Consider the following 21,231-nt stretch of genomic DNA (forward strand, 5'->3'; position numbering starts at 1 on the left):
TGTTGCCCCATCCTCTTCACATATAACTTTTAAATACTTGTAAGTATTAATGAGATCCCCCCACAGTCTCCTCCAGGCTGAACAGTCTCAGATCCCACAGCCCTTCCTCATAAGGAAGATGCTCCAGTTTCTAACAACCTTTGTGGCCCTGTGCTGGACTCTCTCCAGAAGCTCCCTGTCCCTCTTGAGCTGGGGAGCCCAGAACTGGACACAGGACACCAGATGAGGCCTCACCACGGCAGAGTAGAGGAGGAGGAGAACCTTCCTCAACCTGCTGGCCACACTCTTCTTGATGCATCCCAAGATGCCATTGGCCTTCTTGGTCATGAGAGCACATTGTTGGCTCATGATTAGTTTATTATCAACCAGGACTCCCTGGTCTCTTCTCTGCAGAGCTGCTCTCCAGCAGGTCAACCCCCAGCCTGTACTGGTGCATTGGGTTGTTCCTCCTGAGGTACAGGACTCTGCACTTGTCCTTGTAGCCCCTTAAAACATTCCATTACATCTATTTTTATTATTAGAGATGCTTATTTACTTTATTTCTGCCAGAAAGCAGATAGCATTTGTAATGCATAGAACCAATACAGTTAGCACCTGTATTAAAATAGGTTTGTCCATTGTGCTGGTTTTGTTGGGGGCAGAGTTAATTTTCTTCACAGTAGGTAGGATGAGGATGCGTTTTGGATTTGTGCTGGAAACAGTGTTGATAACACAGGTATGTTTTCATTACTGCTGAGCAGTGTCCACAGAGTCAAAGCCTTTCCTGCTTCTCACCCCATCCCATCAGCGAGGAGGCTGGGTGGGGGTGCACAAGGAGTTGGGAGGGGGCACAGCTGGGACAGCTGATCCCAACTGACCCAGGAGATATCCTACACCATAGGATATCATGCTGAGCATGTAAAGCTGAGGGAAAGAGGCAGGAAGGGGGAAGCATTTGGAGTTCCATTGTTTTAATTCCCAGGTAACCATGACACATGCAGGAGCCTGGATTTCCTGGGGATGGCTGAACATCTGCCTGCCTATGAGAAGCAGAGAATGAATTCTTTGTTTTGCTTTGCTTGTGTGTGCAAGTTTGCTTTCCCTATTACACTGTCTTTGTCTCATCCCACAAGTTCTGTCACTTTTCCTATTCTCTCCCCCATCCCACCAACGGGAAGGAGTGAGTAGATGTGTGAGGCTTTGCTGCTGGCTGGGGTTCAAGCATGACATCCATATTCATGTTTTAAGTGCAAGTTCATGTTTTGGAAAAAGGAAGGAAAGATACACAGTCTCCATTTGAATTCCTAGGAGAAATGAAGAAAAAGGAAAATGCTGCCTTCTTTTGTATGCTACATCTAAAAATGTTTCCTGATAAAGTCAAAGTTGTACCTCAATCTACCATTGACATCAATAACACACTTTAGAGGTTCACAACTGCTGTATTGGTTTTAATAATGTAACCTTAATTATTTATAGCATTGTTGTATTTCTGATAAAGCAAAGTCCCAAGAATAACACTCTGAACTTTCTTTTCTGTTCCATCCTGTGAATCCACATTATATCTTTTCTATACATGTTATTATTGTGTCTTCTGCAGAAGATGGGATCTCAAGTACTGCTCCTTCTAGCAAGCCATGAAAGCAGCATCAATAACATCACTTAAAAAAAAGATTTATAAGGGTGATGTTACTGCATCCCCTTCTCAAAGAACTCAGGACAACTCTGACAGGCAACAAAGTAGAAAGTGTGGAATAGCCACAAAAGATAGGATTTTATTTGTAAGCTCACATTCCTGTGACCTGTCATCTACTCATATTTTTCTTCAGTTTTTTAGCAATTCAGCACAGGAAGACTACACAAATCCCTCAGGTAGAAACAAGCATACAGAACCAACAAAAATAAATGAGAAGAGGCAGCAGAGCAAGATTCTGCAAGAAGTCCTGAGCAAGAAGAGATGAAAGGAGCAATCAAGTTAGTAAAGGCAGAACAGTTTGTGAGAAGCAGCTGAGATGACTGCTAATAAACCAGTGACTGAAGAACAGTGGAGAGCTTTTCTGATGACTTGTCTTCATCCTCATGCAGAGGCAACTAGACAGTACCAGTAAAAGGCAGTACACCAGCACAGCTCATTCAGAGTAAATGACACTTGACCAGCCATCTGAAGATCTGCACATACATGGCTGGGAGCCACAGGCTTGAACATCCAGATGTCACAGGTGGGATAGAAAAGCAGCTCCTCCAATTCTTCAAGCCAAATGTATTCAAATGGCTAAGAACTTGTGAAGATCACAGAGCTCAAAGATGGCATCAAGGGAATGGTTCTGAAGCACCTTGGAAGTGCAACCCCTCTGCTTGGGATGGGGCTGGTGGGTACTGACACAGAGCTGTCAGGCAGCCTGGTGAAACTGAGCTCAGGGTCTGCTGCCTCCCACACTTCTATCCCAAGGAATCATGTCAGGTTACCAGGGAGCCCCTGCACCAACAGAGTACCTGCTAACCAGATGGCAGTGCCAGTCAGAGCCTCACTGCCACCTGGGCTGCAGGGAGTTCAGACACAAAGTCATCATCAACACTATCAACAGTTTGGATTTCACCCTGGACTGCAGTTAGTAGAGTATATCCAGCCCCGATACACCCACAGTGAAGCTGCCTTCCTACAAATTGTTAGCACAGTCCTGAGCAGCACAGGTGTTTTAAACACTTCAGATCTTGCTTGCAAAGTATTAAAAAGCTTCTTTAATGAGATATACTCTAAAAAAAAATGTTGACAGTAGAGTTCCTGCTTAAATGCATTTAACAAGTGCCTTTTCACTGTTCCAGATGCTGTTAATAAGGAAAAGCTTCTCTAGAGCTGAAGAAAACACCATGCAATCTTCCTGGCTGAAGAAACATTGCTCACACTCCAACAGAGGTGAACACACATACATGCACACACAATAAGGGATAATTTTAGATACACTATGATATTAATAAACACTGAAGTTCCTGAATAAATACTGGCTGTATGTAGCAAGATGCCCTGACACAGATCTTCAGGTTTTGCCTGTCAGGGAGCTGGCAAAGCTCTCAGCAGCTTATACTAGATGATCTATACACTTTCAGGCAGTCTTGTGCTTTTGAAATGTTTCAGACACCTATGCAAACTAGCACAAGACAGCATAATGGGATTGGAAGTATGACAAGACAATACAAAAGAAACAGTTACTGATATGTTCAGTTTTCAAACATAGTCAATTTGTGGGTAGGAGCAAAGGAAGGGAGAATATACACATAGTTTATTTGGGAATCATTTTAAAAACAACAACAACAAAAGACTCATCTCCTCAAAATCAGTGGTCAGTAACTAAAATCAATTGAAAAAGTGAGATATAACCTGCATTCCATACAATGTGCACATTACAAAATCACTTATCTGCAAAATGTTAAAAGTGACCTGAATGTAAAAAAAAATTCCCTTTTTTCAGACCTCAACAGATGAGTAGCTTGTCACGGCTACAGCAGTAGTACCTCACCAAATAGCTTTATATAGTCTGAATATACTACAGGTTTGTAAGCAGCAAGTCATACATTTGAAATTCAGTTCTGCTTACTGTGTTCCCTTCTTATCTGACAAATCTAACATGAGGGTTTGTGGGTGGTTTCAGAAAGGAATAAACATCCTGGAAGCTTATGATAAATGAATACATTTACAGAATAGTTCATGCAAACTTCACACATTCAGATTCTAAGATGCACCTGTTAGTCAACATGAATGAATTAGTAATTCATGCAGCTGTACAGTACACAGAAAGCTAAACATACTTACCCAGTGGTATGCTATCTAGGTCTGTGTAAATAACAGCAACAAGGAAACAAAAGCAACACTCCAATCAAAACATATCCATTTATAAAAAGAAATAAAACAAAAGTACCCAAATGTATTCTACATTTTTCTTAATGTAATCTCATGACAAGTAGAATAGATGCCGTAGCAGATATGAGACGTCACTTCCAAAATCACTAACATATGATGATTGAACAGAACTCAACAGGACTATTTAGAATTTCACATTCAGAAGCCAAAATCATACCAAATTGTAAAAGTCACAAGCAAATTACTTAAAAATTAAGTCCCAAAAACAAAAAAAAATCCTTATTTCCTACTTTTCACTTCTGAAGGGATAGACTTGAAATATGACATACATGCAACGTCAATCATGAAAAAGAGTTTAAGATGTTAAAATACAGCATCTATTCAGAAAAGAAATAGCCTAGAATACCCAGTATAGCATGCATGAAAGGCAACCATGACATGCAGCTGACCATTAGAGCAGATGATGACAAAATTACCTTGCAAAGCATGACCCAGCAAAGCGTCAAGTTCAGGATTTAACTCAGCTTTTTCTTTTAGCATATGAAATAGCAGCTGGTTTTGAGTAGCACTAGTAATTTCTGTCTGTTTAAGGCGGCCCTCAAGAACTTTGATCTGAGCTTCTTTCTGAGCTGCTTGGAGACCCTAGGAGGGAGAAGAAAGAAGATAACAAATGCTTTAATCACAACTTGTTACAAAATGAGAAATGGACAAAGCTTTTTTAAAACAATAAATACAAAAAACAGGTACATTATAACCTTCCCCTCACATATTAAAGATCAAATATCAATTAAAGGGTTTTGGTTTGTTTTTTAAAGAGATTCCTTAGGAATTTATTTCACTTGTGTCCCTCACACTCTGCCTTGCAAATACAGCAATGTCCAAGCTGGACGTGACTCCTAAGTACAATTCACAGATTCTTTACATTTAAGAGTAGCAAGAATCTGGGACAAAAAAAAAAAAAAAAATCAACACCTCAGTTTTTCACCAAATACTTTAAAAAAATTATTACCCAGGATACAGCAGCAAAAAACAGTCCATGAGTTTATCGTGAACTGAACAACATGCATGTGGAAAACAGAGTAGACAGTATCTACAACCAATTTTGCAAGAAAGGTCACTTTCAGTTCTCCTACACAATAACTACTAACCAGAATGAGGAGAAACATCTTATCATAAAACACCTTTTTATCATGATAAGGAGAAATTATTAAGAGTTGGGTGCACTTTCTTCGTATTAGCTCTGCTGCAAGGAATCAGATATCCATTCAACCCATCCAAGAGCTGAAAAACTCGAAAACCTGAAGTTTGCAGAAGTCAATATGACTGTGGGAAATTTCCTTTTTTCACAAAACACACTAAATTTTCTAATTAAACGCATAGCAATGAACTAAGAATGAAGAAAAGAACGGGGAACTGGTCAGTGGACTGACCTAAAGCCCATTTCCACAGCTTTGAAAACTTTCATCAGATTCAATGACAGAGTACAGCCTCCCAGCAGAAAGCAGCAGCAAAAGTATGTGATACATGTGTGCACCAGGTTATAAACTGCCAAATATTCATCTTGAAAATACTACTCTTCAAGGTTTTCACAAAAAGCCTCTATTTCTCTACTCAAAAAAAGTCTGACACACCAATATACACCTTAAAAGAAATCTTCTAAATGGTAACATTAAGGAATTGGCTTTGACAGTCTCTAAAAAAAGACTTTCAGCATTCTTGGAGCTTACTGAAAAGCACAGAAAGAGGTTTATTTGATTATGAAAAGCTAGTGCTCTTAAAGGAACAACATGAGGTAGAGTTGAAGGGCCTTCACACTGAGAAGTAGCATGACTCAATGGCATTAACCAGCTTTGCTTTGTTTAATGCACATAGTCACTATGTCAGCACACCTCTGCTCCTGGTACATGGCAAGGTCCTGGAACATCCATATTTTACTGAATTCCTTACCTTATTGATACCCATTGTGAGGAAGTGATCAAGCAAATATCGAGCTTCTGTCAAAGTGCAAGCATTAATTACTGCTGTTACATCCAAGGTCTCTCCTTCTTCCTGTGTGCAACAATAAAGCCAGATTAAAAAAAGGTGTTTTTCACAATCATAACAATCATCATAGAAAACAAACAGTGAAGATGCTGCAGTATCACTCATTTCATCTTCTTGGTATTTCCAAATCATATCTGAAAGATTTGTTTTCCAAACTATCCTCAAAACACCTCACAGTATAGACTCTATAGCCTTCCCAGTCTGTCCCTGCTTCAGCTTCTTTCCTATTAGAAAGCTCTCAAACTTCAATTCAGACCCCTTTTTCCTACAAGCTAAACTATTCACAGTGGATGCAGAAATTAGTGCATTTCTTCAAGTGCATGAGGCTGCAGAGATGGAAGACTTTCTTCTAGTCTTTTCCTCCTTTTTCTTCCAATTATTGTCAGTCAGTACTAAGCACTCTGGTACTCCTAAGAATCATTAAGCCTTTTGTATTCACTACTTCTTTACTGGTAAAGCCCTCTAACATTGAATCATGCTGTCCAAAACCTGTTATGATTAAAACAGTAGAAGCTGCTGGCGATGTAATATGAGTTTAAAGAACAGTTTAGCCCAAGATGGGAGAGGGAGAACTCAAGTATTGCAATATAAAAATACTGTTATCGATTACAGTTCAGACTTCAAGCGCCAAGAGACATGCAAGATTGCGGTGGATCCTTCCTGATAGATGATGTAAGGCATAATGCTCATTATAAGAGTTTTCACATCTGGATTTCACTGCTTTTGTTAACATTCTAATTTCTACATCAATTGTAATAGACTATTTCCTTTGAATAAATTTCTATTACAAAGTGCCAACCCTAAACTAGCAACTTGGCCTGAAAAGGCTCTTTAGTTATAGAAAGCCACTGTTGTGGGACTCAATGCACTATGCAATACAAAAAAAGATTACATAAATTCTCACATACAAAGTTATTTAAAAGTATTTTAAGTATACAAAACCAACAGGAAACATATCAACAGATGCAGAAAGAGGATACAAGTGGTTACTCCAAAGTCTCAAGAATTACATTAATTTAATGCCAGAAGAATATAAAGCATCAGCTTTTACAGTTAAATGCTTTTCCATCTTAACTTGCATTATACTACTGACATTAAAACTCGGATTTGAAAGTCTGGTTGTACAAACACTCCTTGTTTCAAACCTCACCCAAGTTTTCACCAATTTTCACTTCCCGGTTCAATAATTATACAGGCAAAACTGAATTCATTGTGAAATGACAACACTTTCAAGGCTAACCCACTGGTGTTCTCTTTTCTCCATTTTCCTGTTTTTGCATTAATATTTGGCCTACCTTTGCTTCCTCCATTTGCATAATGTTTGCCTGGCAGTCAGAAATGCTGTCATTAATGTAGTCTATATTCGCAGTTAGCGATTCCATCTCTTCATTTATGTTTTGGACATTTCTGTCTGCTTCACTGCCACTCCCATCCTTGATGAGCTTCTCCCTTTTCTTTGAAAGCTTCTCTCTTCTTTTTGTGAGTTCTTCACGTTGCTATTTTCACCAAAGACATAATATTCCATAAAAAAAGAATTAGTAAACATTTAGGGCACTTAAGAACCTTTTTGGTTTTCTTGCTAGTGAAAGTATAACAAGGAAGATTATTTCTATATGAAACAGTTACACATGTGAATATATTATGTATTTGTGCAATAATGTGCTTTTTGGTTTTCACTAAGCATAGTAATCCCCTGGCCTAAATGCTTACTGGAGTTGTTAAAGAGTGTCTTCACTGAGTGCAATGGATTCCAAACCACTTTGCCTATAGCATCACCACAGCAATGAATGTACAGCAAATGTAAATGCACTGCTCGCTCTTTCTTTAATAAGATGATACAGCCAACAGTGCAGAGCAGATCACCCACCGTAAGTAACCTGTTCATATCTGCCTCCATATTGGAAATGGTCATCTTCTGCATAATGATATCAGTCACTCTGCGTTCAAGTAACTGCCACTTCATCCTGGCAGCCTTTGAGGAGTAAACTCTGCTTGTCACTGCTTTCCGCTGGTATTTCTTTCTGTAATTAATTCAAGAGAAATATACAGATAAAGTCTAAAGTAGTCCAATTACACATTTGAATGTGGAAATGATCAGGTCAGAATATTTTTCATGGATGACTTATATGTATTTAAGACAGCTACCTGCATCCAGCTCCGAACCCTACTGCACTTAAATATACTGCATATACTTATGCAAAGCAGACACAATGGGATCTTGTATGATGTACCATTGAAATAGAATGCCACTTAAGAGTTGCTCCCTATTAAACAAAAATATCTGCTTCAAGTCACAGTGGAAGATGATCAACAAATCTCTAATACATTCATTTTTTTCCAACCAGTTTTTCTCCATATTTAAGAACACTGCAGGCCTTGAACCACCAAGAGCATTTCACTTTAACAGCAGATTAACTGGATTTTGAAATTTTGAGGCTTAACGTGACTGTTATTTAATGTCATTTTTTTTATTATTCCACATTTTCTTAAACCCACAAAACTCAAATTGCATTTGCTAATGGTAAAATGGCTGTTTTATGAGCATTATGTGCCTGCAGTTTGAAAAAATAACTACTGCAACACAAGATTGTCTGTTAGAAAGTCGATGCAATTTTCAGTTCTCTTAAGAGAGTACTGAAGAGTTTTAATCCTTACCCTGTCCCATTTGTTGCAGTTACAGATAATGCTTGAACCCTTGCAATGGGAATTCTCATCTTCTGCTGTGCTGCTGTTCTTGAACCATCATGCTCAAATGATGAGCTAGAACTTGCTTCCTGTATAGGATGCTCAGGCAGGCTCAACTTTCGACTTACTTTTCCTGCCACTTTATCAGACAGAGGCCTTACTTGCCGACGAAGGGCTGTAACCTGAAACACAGTGCATAGACATTTTTGTAGGGAGGTAATCATGACTTCTAAGTAACAACACAGTATCATTTTGTTTGCAAAGACACATTGCTGTTTCACAATACCTCTTCAGTTTTGCGCCGTAAGATAACTTCTTGATTTCTTTTCTGAGCTTCCAGAAGCTTGAGCTGATGCTGTGAAAAAATACAAGCAGCACAGGATATTTTTTCCATTATTTGCCAAAAGGACTGTGTTGTATTAAAAAAACCCAACAAAATGAAGCCTTTACGCAGTTACAATTTTTCAAGACTGTTGTGACGAGAAGTGGTCAAGTAATAATTGTTTCTTTTTAGTGCAGACTAAAAACATGTTTCACCATATCAGTTCTCTATAAAAAGAATTCCCACATGCAAGAAAGGTGGTAGCAAGTTTTCTGAATAGTCAGCTAATAAAGTACTACTTTATTAGATATTCAATAAATGGGTTTTTTTGTTGCATTTACCACCTGAAACTAGGAACTGAGTTGTCATAGAAGTAAACTCAAATTAACTGCATTTTGACTGGTGAACAGTACATGCCTGCCTCAGTGAATACATATACACATCACGAGCCTGCATGCAGATGCACATCATCTGCGTGATGCACATCATCTTCTCCCTCTCTACTCTGCCCTGGTGAGGTCTCATCTGGAGTACTGTGTCCAGTTTTGGGCTCCGCAGCTCAAGAGAGACAAGGAACTGCCAGAGAGAGTCCAGCGCAGGGCCACCAAGATGAACAGAATATCTTTCATACGAGGAAAGGCTGCAGGAACTGGGGATGTTTAGTCTGGAGAAGACTATGGGGAGATCTTATTAACATTTATAAATATCTAAAGGGTGGGTGTCAGGAGGTTGGGACATCCCTCTTTTCTATAGTAGACAGTAACAGGACAAGGGGTAATGGGATGAAGCTGAAACACAAAAAGTTCCACTTAAATATAAGAAAAAACTATTTCACTGTGAGGGTGAGGGAGCCCTGGCACAGGCTGCCCAGAGGGGTTGTGGAGGCTCCTTCCTTAGAGGTCTTCAAGACCCACCTGGACACGTTCCTATGCAACCTGACCTAGGTGAACCTGCTTCTGCAGGGGGGTTGGACTTGATGATCTCTAAAGGTCACTTCCAACCCCTACCATTCTATGATTCCATGATCATGATGATACACGCTTGTTTCAAATCAAAGCTCTTTATGTGTCAAAATCACCTCTCGTTTGCGTTGCTCCTTTTTAAGCTGTGCAATCTCTCTATTTCTTCTTGATTCAGTCATTCTAGCTTTCTCCTGCTCTTCTTTCATTTGTTTCATCAAGCGAACCTGTAAAAACATCACCACTTGGCAAAGCTGCTAACACTGAAGTGCTGTTCCCTGCCTCCACTTATATAGGGTTTCTTCTTCAAATTGCCATCTTCCAGTATATTATAAGCTTTTAGCAATTTATCTCTACCATTTAATGCATCTTCACTCAGTGCTAACAGCTAATAAGCAGTGCAAGCTTCTCCATGTCCAAAACCATAATTTCTGTTTATTAAACCTAAAAGCCACCCCTCTCCCGTAGGAGCAGCTTAGTCTTTCTATCTTTTCTGTTGGCAGACTTCCAAGCAGCTGGCAGCAAGATCAGAGTGATCTGGTAGATAAGTGCACAGGAGATTTCAAAGTAGTTCTCAATAAACACTCATTGTACAGTACTTCAATATACTGAAATGTACCTTGGTTTTCTTCATCTCTGTCACCTCCTGCTGCAGTTTCTTCAGTTGCTTTTCATATTGAGACTGATTTTTAAGCAATCGTGCATGTTCCTTTTGTGCTGTTTGAAGTCTCTGTAGTTCTTTATTCATAGCTTGGAGCTTCTTTTCATATTCTGACTTGATTTTTTTTGCCTTTTCTTCTGAATAGGTCTCTACAGAACCTAAACAAAAATTGAATTCTTAGTCTGAACTTGTTCAGGATATTTTCATTTTGTCAGCCACAGCAGATGACTTTTTGCTCTGCCTTTATTATTATCTGCAACATCTTTGAAATATTTAATGTGTCTCTAGCACTTATCACCTCCACTGCATCAAATCTTCCACCTTATATGAGTTCTTGGATAAGAGATATTGATGCTTTGCTTCCAATTTCTTTGCACTAGACAACAAATATCAGAGCACCCGAAGACACAGATACACACATGCTCATTCACATATATGTACACAAGATCATACCAGCAGTCCCAAGAGTCACCAAGACTAGTATCCCTTTTCTGTTACTGATCAAAAAAGGGAAGTTGTAAGGAAGCAGCAAACACTTGTGAAGCACACAACTATACAGTATATATCTTTTTAAAAGAACGAAACAAACAGAACATTTCTTCCAGTACTCTCAAAGTTCAACTATTTCTGACTTTAAGCTTCCTAACTCAGTTACTTTTTCATCTCAGTGTTATTACATACTCAAAAAAGTTTCTTGTCAGTAAAACATCTCTGAAAGGCGACTGACACTAGTACTTAAGCAGATCAAAGGAAAGGAGGGAGGCAGGAGTGGGAAAGAACTTTTAATTCGGGAACTATCTCAAGGACTAGGTTAAAATGAGAGCTTCTAGGAAACCAAAAATGTTTACTCAATCAAATCAGTTGGTTGAATGGCAGTAAAGGCATTTTAAACAAAAAATCCCTCTCAGTTCTGATAGAAGCTATTATGGGTACAAATCTATCTCTGTTTTCTGCAATTTTTTATCACATTTGATAAAAGAAGAGAGGGAAGTAGCAATAATCAACTTAATATTTTACACATCATCTAAATTGTTTTGTACCTCTTACCCAAATTTTGAAGAACCTGATCTCTTTCCAGCTGAGTGTCTCGAATTTTGTGTTGTAGCATCATTAGTTTCTCTTCATATTGTTTTTTCAATGTTTGCAGCCTTCGTTGGCTGTTCTCCAGCTCATCTATCAGTTTCTGCTTAATGGCTATTTCACAGGTGATATTTGCCAAGTCAGCTTGATAATTTTCTAAAACAAAAAGATTTAATTAAAAATTAACTCTTCTGTTAAAGCAGCAATGACCACAAATACAGACATCACCTACAATATTAGTGTCATTTCCTGACATGCAAATTGGGCATAGGAGAATTTTTACACAAAGCACATTGCAGCAAGTGAAACCATTATCTGCAATCGACTATCAAAGGCTTCTCCTTAAACACTCTCCATCCTACAACCGGAAAAGAGATAGGGAAAGATATCTCTCATTTGGATCACAGTTGCTCACATGCTGTCATTCCTCATATTTAAATCTCAAAATTAACAATTTGTCCTTCCCCATACAAATGGCTGTGAGATTTCAATCACAACTCAAGGCTGGAGAGTAACTGCCATTCACAAACTCAGCAGTTTATACAAAACATATTTGACTGCTGGTAGACTCCAAGAGGAGAGCTTCCCTTCTCTACCTCTTAGAAAGATATAGGCAAAATTTTGGGAATAGAGGAGCCACCTCAACCATGGAAGTGGAAGGGAATGAGAAAAGTAGGAGGAAAAAACAAGTGAAAAGTACTAACCCACATGTTAAGTTTATACAAGTTATCTTCTTTCATCCATTTGGCTTTTTTGTATGCCAGAATAAAGGTGTCAGCTGAGAATTATCATCTTTTAACTTCAGGTTCTGCAAATCCTACTAATGGTTTGCATGTCTCTCAAAAAGCAACCAACAGACTTGGTTTGCCAATTTACCCAACTCACATGAGAGAATTACTTGTGATGCTATCTCTGACTAGCAGTCTTAACTTGAATGCCACAAAAAATTTAGGAAGGCTGGTGGACTTCCAGCCTTTCAAAACTACATTTTATGCATTCCCAAATTAGGTGAATGGAAGCTATCATCTTGGTCGTTTGTCCCGAGATATAAAAGTAACTCAGTACTTAACACTTCTTTCATGGTTACAAAATCCAAAGTGTAAAGTTTATCAAACATCTGATGGCTTCTGGTCCATTTTAAAAGCCTGTTTGGGGACACTTGCTTAGATGTTTATCACAGGATTTAGCACCATAACCAAAAATGAATTCACTGGACACAGAATCTAGAGAGAATTACGGACAGTGGGTTTTACAAATGCTAGTAAAACTCAAGGAATGACAGATAGTGTTAAATTCTACCGAATATTGCACTGTCATCACCTTTTTCATCAGAGTCAGAATCTGATTCATCTGAGCTTTCAACAACTTCCATGTCATCTTCATCATCATCTTCTTCCTCTTCCTCATCTTCGTGATCACTGACTTCCTGAATCTCCTCCTACCAAATATACAAAATAAAAAGACATTGAAGCACACTCACACTTTCCCACCCCCCAGTCACCTGTGACATTGTGAAGCCACAGTATTCACCTGATCCTGTTATTCATTTCCTTTCTATAACCTTGTAAGTCTTTAAAGAGACAATGAACAAATAACATGAACATTTCTGAATACTTACTGTTTCCAATTCATTATTGTCTCTCTCTGAAGAGCCTTTTTCATCTCTCTTCTCCTGCTCGTTATCCATGTTATCCTCTTTAACACTAGTAGAAGAGGCACAGACACAAAATATTCACAAACTGAAATAGCATGTGCTTCCCATTCCCCAAACCAGAAACTTGTAATTCCAAATAAAGATGAAAACCAAAATGTTGTTAGACAAAGGTGAAGGTGTTGGGCATGGGTAAAACACAACTTCCAAACTCCTGTAGATAACAAAATAATGCTTAATTACTCTTATCTTAGCTTGCAAAATAATATTAATGATTAGCACATTGGTTTAAAGCACATTGCACAACTGGGACAACCAGAATACACATGTTCATATACTATAGCAATACTTAATTTGCATGGAAGTTGCAGTGTACCCAGAATAGCTCTTACAAAACAAAGAACATTGTGTACAGGTACAATATCTGTTACAGGTATTACTACACTCTCAAACTATAACAGAGCCTTTGTGCTTACAATCACCTGAAAATTTATGTATAAGCCTTAAATAATACCCTCATTGGTCATCCTATGTCTACTTTTTTGCTCAGTTATCTACTTCAATATCAAGGGAATGCTAAAAAAAAGGCATTGATACAACAAGAGTTGAGAAATACTGAATTTTTGCAATAGGACTGTCTCAAAAATATTTTTCGCAGCTTTTAAGATTTTATTTCGGTGTATTTCCATGCTTTTATTTTTCAGACTATAGTTCAAAATTTATTTAAAAGTTAAATACTTGCATATTCTTTCCTGTCTTGGCAACCTGAACTATAGTGATGGCTTACACAAGTTATAGAAGGGATTTTTTTGTTTTGTTTTAAAGATTTGTTGTATTAGCCATTAGGATGAACTCAAAAGTGCATATTTGAGACATCACATGCAAATTTTAAAAACCAACAGCACTCTATAATTGTCATGGACCAAATATCAGTCTCTAGTGTTACTTGTGCAAAACCCAAACCATCCCCAATAGACGGGAAATCACTACAGAACAGGGCAAGACACCACAGCAGGTAATAACAACAAAATGTGGTTAGGACTGCATAATGTGGAATCCATCTCACCTAACTTCAGCTGCATAGGTTGCCACACTTCAATGTGCTCTCATTGATCAGATAGGCTGACTAGAAATGCACATCTTCCTCCACTGACTCCAAAAGGAGCTCAGCCTTGAGGTCTGGCTCTTGGACAAATCCAATATTCAGTGCAGTGATGAGAAACATTCAGTAAATTTGGGACACTTTAATTTACCAAAGCCACCATTAAAACAGAGCTCTGCTCTGAAGAGTGCCAGTTAAGAACACAATGTTTGTGTGCACACAGGATTTTTTGTTACAAAATTTTTTTAACCTGTTCAGCATTAACTAATTCCTTCTGTCCCACTCATCACCAGTGGAACCGAATCCAGTTACAGCTGATGATGCACAAGGCAGAGAGCTTCTGCTTGGACTGCCTGAATCCACACAGCAGCAGAGAGGACTGAAAGCAAAAAGCCTAACCAGGTTCATACAGAAAAAAAGCCAATCACAGAACACTATACCACACAATCTCATAGCTATGAGTTCCCATCTCAGTCCACAACATGTTCTGATTTGTGTTGGTAAATAGAACTAAATTATAACACATCTTAGCTGCAATCTTCTTGCAGATTGAGGCAAATCCCCAGCTTCCCTTCTGTGTGCACATGGTGCAGAGCTCACCACTACAGAGAATATGTGTTCTGCCTAGAAAAGGAGAGACTGGAGGAAGGACAGCCAGCAGCAATCCTAGGCAGAACTGTACTGCTTAACTTGTGTGCTACTCATCTCTGGATTCACATCATCTGCATGAATTTAGTGGGGCCTTTTTTTGGATCAAAGTAGATGGCTGAAAAATAAAAGCTCTATTACTTGAATTTTTAATGACAGTATATTTATCTTTCTAGAGCCCTCAACTGCTCTCTGTGACTAACTACTGCTTCGACTGAAAGCAAGCAGAAAGAATCGTCAAGGCTTCCATCATGTGCTTTCAAAAACAAAAGCTGCAACTAAGGTGTCAAGATGCAAGACCTTCTTGATCTTACATGCCAAAATTATTGTTGTCATATACTGCCTGATATCCATTTCCTACCATACGAGCTACTCATATGCACCTTCCTCCCACCTTTCATTCCATACAAGCCATGCAAGAAAGAAATCCACTTAATTCTATAGCAGTTCCAAAAGGTACCAACTCCCCACAAACACCTGCTCAACACATTGCAATCCCAGAGCCATTCTCAATTCCACAATAGAGGTTTTTCCAGTTTAAAAACTTGTTGAAAGTCAAAACACAGGAAAGAATTTTGAAACGCAAAATGAACTACTCGAAGTATTTATGAATCTGCCCAACTTCTTTTCATGTATGACAACCAGTTAATTGAAATGACGGGTAATTAAAAACCTGGAAAATATTCCAACCTTCTTTCTTCTTGACTGCTTTCCTCAAGTTTCTGTAGCCTTCAAAAGCACGAGGTACAGTATTGGAAGGCCAAGCCAATGAAGGACAAACCAGACAGTGAAAAGCAAAAGTGATAAGAAGGTAAAAAAAATGATATATGAGCTTGTGGAGTCTAAAATGAAATTTCAAAAGATACCATCAAGAGACAACAAGTAGTAAAAAGGCAATACATTTTGCACAGTTGGAAAGTAAACAGAACACAAAGAAGCATTTGTAGGTTAACTAATCTGTCACTGTCAACAATTGTAAATTCAAGTTATACTAAGGAAGAAGTTTTAGATACAGACAATAGATTTCACTTTGAGAATTATTTCTAATATGGATTTGAAAAATATAATTTAATTACAAAAAAAATGCTTTCTCTTCTTTTGCCATTTAAAATTGTCAGTAAGATTGAAAATTTCAAGTACTGCCACTGAATCAAAGTTAGATATCTATCCTCAGAAATACATCAGGAAAAAGACACTGCACTAGTTTTATGTATGACGATTAAATATTGTAATATAAAACTGAAATGAGTAATTTTTCGTATTCTGAAGATAATTTATTAAAAAAATTTAAAACTGAATTTATTTCTTCTGTTTGGGGTTTTGTTGTTTGTTGTTTTTTTAAAAAAGCAGAAAATTGCAACTTATTTTTCTGGGATTCAAGAAGTACATGCCAATAATTGTTTGTTATTTTTTAATAAATAAAGAAACCAAAAATGTATCGGAAGCAATGAGATGGACAAAGTGTTAGTATTTTTACCTGGACTTTTTCTTTTGAGCAAATGTGGATGTATCAGTTAAAAAAAAAAGTCTGCATGACTCAAGGGTAGAAATGGCTTAAATCTCAACAACTATCAAAATGCTTCATGCTCCTATTATGAGCAAGTGTTGAGCAAGAGCTTTTGCTACACCTTATAATGACTGCTGTCTTTCTTCAGTATTAGCTAGGAGATAACCTTGTGTAACTTTGTCCATAATTTAGTTTAATGAAGGTTAAAGAAGTCAAAAGCAACAGTCAAAAAAGGTTACCAGGCATGTAAAGCTGAATAATAATTCAAAAGGGACATGCAAAGTTTGCACTGGAGCTTCTAGCGTTCATGTCAAACTGTGAGATACTCCAATCAAGCATGTTAGTATTTTTCAGTAGCAAAATATTACTACTGTGTAAACAGTTTCTGACTTTGACAGATGCTTATTAAAGGCTACAGATATATAGCAGTACATACCTGCTGCTCATTCAGAAACTGGCTCTCAGATCTTCAGGATAGCTCACAACAATTTAGACAAGCTGCATGTACTTAAAATTCTGCATCTTTTTTCATAGTGACCCATAACCAGGAAATAATCAGATCAAGAAGGTAATAGACGGGGCAGAAGTGAGTAGCTAGGCTTACTGATCCCATTTTACTAGGAAAAACTCCAGTTAGACTATTTTAAAAGAATAGTAACCCTAAAAAAAGACAGTACAGTAAAAGCAACTAAATGCCTGTAGAAGACAGAAGTAGAGCAAAGAATTCTTTCCAAACTTCAGGGTAAATTGTGTCTTTACAGTACATTAGCATTGACATGTCCTGAAATCTCAATAGAATAAAAATTCACAGTGATATATCCTGAAGACAGACTTTGCATTTCATTAGATAGAAGCACTCTGCAGGTAACAAGTACCATGGATACTCTCTCAAATTACAGCATTTGTTAGATTCTAAGGAATTTTTCTCCTAACATATACACTTCAAATTTGTAAGTATTCCTCTCAAAGAAGCCTTCAGATGGGCCACTAGATAGATTCAAACCTCATCAGCACTTTGAGGAGTATGATCCCATTCTACAGAACACAAGACCCACTTTACGAAGGAGGCTGCACCAACCAACTTATATTTTTCTATGGATTTCTAACTCTATAATGATTGGATATAAAACTGGCCTCAAAAATAGTTTAGGTAAGTAGTCCCTATTTCTGGATCAAATCACTTGGCTATCCTATTCACAAGATTATTGTCCTGCTGTGAGCAAGTGTGATTGGACATATAAGCTTCTTTCAGAAAAAAAACCAAACCAAAATGAAGATCCATGTGTTTTAATTACTACTGTATGTGAGGCACAACTTCCAAATGTTTTTCTAAAATTATCATCTCCTACAATAAGAGATTACTCAAGATATCTAGTAACCTTTAACCATTTTCCAGTCATAATCCTGTTTGCTACCCATGCTACTCATGCCCCAACCTAACAACTGGAGCTCTATCTAAGCACATATTTCAATACATGCTTGATTTTAAAATGTGTTGAAACATACAAAAGCAAATCTCCTTGTTCTGGTATTTAAAGAACAGATTGAAGTGTTTGGCTGAAGAGAGGCCAGAGTACTGTGATTTCGTTTGATACTTCCATCTTGATCTTAAGCTCCCACACACGAGATAGAAAAATTATCAAAATCCCCACAAAAGTGGAAGAGTTTCCTGAAATATGACAAGCAAAGGTATAATCTATTTGTTGCTAAAATGAGAGTTCTCTACAAGTATTGGGCAGTTATGTCATGAATGGATTTACAGATACAGGACCTCAAATTGCAGCTAATTCAAAACTAGGTTATACTTCAACTACATTTCAGGTTTATACTGTTTCAGTTTTACTCTTGTCTAAGTCTGAAAGGTCATTAGTAGAAAGAGTAATAGATCAGATGTGTGGAAAATGTCTCTGATGGAACCAAATTCTCAGAGTACACAAACAGATCCTTGTTATACTAACTGCCATCTGAACAGGCATTTACATCAATGTCTATGAGCATTTTAGTAGATGTGAAGTTGGACAGCAAAAAAAAGGGCAAAGTATGATGTTGCAGAGAATTAGGAAGCTTCAAATTAAAAACATTCATAAAAGCAGAAGCTAATGCAAAAGAAGCCATTCCAACAGCTACCAAAGAATTCCCAGCTTCAGAATATCTTTTCTTCAGAAAGTTGTTTCAGTTTTGATATATGATAGAAAAAAAGATTGATTTTTTTAAAAAACCTCTGTTGAATTTTAGATGCAATTTTAAGATTTTTTTTTTTTTAAATAAAAATGTATGAAGAGCATCTGTGCTCTTACCATGGTGCATAATTACACAGAAAGGTTCCCTACAACAGACACAGTCACTTCACAAACACTGCATACTTCACTAGAAGAAAAGATGCAAAAGAAAAACACCTATAACTTCAATATACAAAAGGGTTTGAAGGAACAGCAGTTTAGAATCCAAACCCACGCAGCAATAAGAGAGTTTTAAAGTCTCAGTGGTTACAAAAATAAACCTCTTGACCAATAAAGAGAAAACATAGCGTAATGAATTTATACACCACCTCTTTTTCTTTTTCCTTTCTTTTTTTTTCAGCTTTTCTAGGTCTCTTTTTGCTATATCTAGAATTTCCATTGTCTCTTTCTCCGAAGAAAGCATAGAAGCAGAAAATGCTGATGGTCCACCAAAGTATGCGGATCTTGTTGAAGCTCTTGACAAGTTGCGTCGAAGATTTTCATTCACTGCTTCACTTTCTAATAATTTTGCTCTTAAAAAAAAAGAATTGCAGACAATGAATCACACATATTGCTAATTCATGAGCTGTTTACTCTTTAGTACATGTAACTGTAATGCATTACCTTCAGTTTAAAAAGAAACTACAAAGTGAAGTCTCACAAAATGCAACTGAGTAAATCCCTTGATGAGACCACTTAACACAATGGTTATGCCTATCGTACATAGTCAGAATGCATGTAAAGGTCTGTATAAATATACACACAGATACAGGTACACATATTTAACTGCATAGGTACACATTTAACTGCATAGGCTGTATGTATAGACAGATTACACAAAAGCTACAGAAAAGCTCTAACAGTAACTGGGAATACACCTAATAAATATCTTTTTGCATGATAAGCCTCCAAGAAAGAGATTTTTTTTTTTCCTCAAACATCAATTATAACAAGTAATTTTTCTCAGTGCTATCATTTATATACAAGGTTCTGAAGTTATAAGATAATTGTTCCAAATTTTACTGTCTTTTGTGCAACAATATCAAGTCATAATTATCTAGGCAACATCTGATTTCCATTTCTACTGTCAGTTTCATCATTAACATTTCAATCTTTTGTGGCCAAGAGTAACATTAAATGCTCTTAGAAGCTGAAGGACCGCTGTCCTAAAGTCATGTCCACACAGGAAAATAGGTGAAGTTTTTACTTGCTAACACTTCTGGCTTTTGGAGTTTTTTTCTTAATGAAAATTGTTCAAATAGATATTATGCAAATACCTGAGATCTTCAATTTCCTTGATATAATTATGAATCATGTTGCTAATTTCTTCATTTCCTTCTCCTTTGAAAGACAGAGAGAAAACGTGAGTAGGGGGAAGAGAAAGATTGAGAAAGCATGGTAACTGTGTAAATACCTGAAATACAGCTACTAGGCACAAGATGACAAAAAGTCATATGGGCTGCACATTTAAAACTTATCTCATTTGTAAAATGAATTTCCCCTTCAAGCTGAATTTAGTTTTTTGTTCCTGTGTGTCATATGATTAGAATTATTACAAGTAACTTTTTCTATTTAATTTGTTTTCCACGTTAGCACCACTTAAAAATGCACATACCATAAACCAAAAGTAACCTGACAAATAGTGCACAAAAAGAACAATGTAGTCATGGTAAGTCAATTGGTTGATTATCCTGAGGTGAAAAACAAGCCTAAATTCACTAACGTGTTGAGATCCTCATTCAAAGCAAAATAGTTATGTCCATGCATAGCTAAGAATATAAGTAATTTCTATCCAAAAGTAGTATTTTTACATTTCATGTTGCTCAGTCCTAAATGAATGGTCAAACTGCCATACCAAAAACAGAGAAGAGAGTCAGATGAGGGCTTATCCCTGCCAAAACAGGTCCTACTTTACTGTTACGAAGGCATCACTTCATTTCAAAGTACCCATGGAGCAAGAACATATAACTGATTTCAATTCATGGACGTCAAAAGCAATTACCACCCAACGCACCCCCAGCACACCTGCTCTGGCTAGCACTTGGTTGGCCTGATCACTCATAAGCTGCGTTATCCTGGCTCTCAGCGCGTCGATAGTCTCTTGCATTGCTTTAATTCTCACACGTAGGTTGTTGTTTTCTGTTTGCAGCATGGCATTTTCATGAAACATGTCGTTGATGCTTTCAACACCTTCTTCATCTATAATCCTTTTACCCTTAAGGAAGTAGATATATTTTATTACTAGTAAAGGCTGACCTACACGTGATAAAAACTTAGCTCAGTAAAAGCAATCCATAGACTACTTGAAATCCCAAACAGACACTCATAGCAAAAGATCACCTTCTTAAGTTTAAAACAATGGATAAACAAATAGTTTTTCAAACATTGATTTCTGGCCAACACCTTAACAACATTTGGGTCCAAGGTAATTCCACCATAGTTTGAAATACAACCTCTTGAAGAGGTTAAGAAATGAGAAGACAATTCTTTATTAAATCAGGAATCTATCTCAAGAAAAACAA

The 21,231-nt window shown here is 37.4% G+C and overlaps 1 protein-coding gene across 8 annotated transcripts in view; it reads right to left on the reverse strand.

The window, feature by feature from the left end:
* KIF21A (kinesin family member 21A) overlaps positions 1–21,231 on the reverse strand; it is an 88,599-nt gene that overhangs the window by 20,970 nt on the left and 46,398 nt on the right. For 4 of the 8 annotated variants that reach the window (XM_062018639.1, XM_062018629.1, XM_062018595.1 and 1 more), the window contains exons 9-24: positions 20,735–20,924; positions 19,987–20,050; positions 19,039–19,242; positions 15,674–15,712; positions 13,201–13,285; positions 12,903–13,020; positions 11,550–11,738; positions 10,461–10,660; positions 9,961–10,068; positions 8,847–8,915; positions 8,531–8,742; positions 7,743–7,896; positions 7,171–7,371; positions 5,780–5,881; positions 4,309–4,474; positions 3,785–3,805 (exon numbers count right to left, since the gene is read on the reverse strand). In XM_062018639.1, coding sequence (XP_061874623.1) covers positions 3,785–3,805; positions 4,309–4,474; positions 5,780–5,881; positions 7,171–7,371; positions 7,743–7,896; positions 8,531–8,742; positions 8,847–8,915; positions 9,961–10,068; positions 10,461–10,660; positions 11,550–11,738; positions 12,903–13,020; positions 13,201–13,285; positions 15,674–15,712; positions 19,039–19,242; positions 19,987–20,050; positions 20,735–20,924 — 2,122 coding nt within the window. The remainder of the gene's footprint in view (positions 1–3,784; positions 3,806–4,308; positions 4,475–5,779; positions 5,882–7,170; positions 7,372–7,742; positions 7,897–8,530; positions 8,743–8,846; positions 8,916–9,960; positions 10,069–10,460; positions 10,661–11,549; positions 11,739–12,902; positions 13,021–13,200; positions 13,286–15,673; positions 15,713–19,038; positions 19,243–19,986; positions 20,051–20,734; positions 20,925–21,231) is intronic. The other 4 variants (XM_062018656.1, XM_062018622.1, XM_062018612.1 and 1 more) reach the window with 3 other exon arrangements.

The sequence above is a fragment of the Colius striatus genome, chromosome 1, assembly GCF_028858725.1.
Source record: "Colius striatus isolate bColStr4 chromosome 1, bColStr4.1.hap1, whole genome shotgun sequence".
NCBI classification, from domain to species: Eukaryota; Metazoa; Chordata; class Aves; order Coliiformes; family Coliidae; genus Colius; species Colius striatus.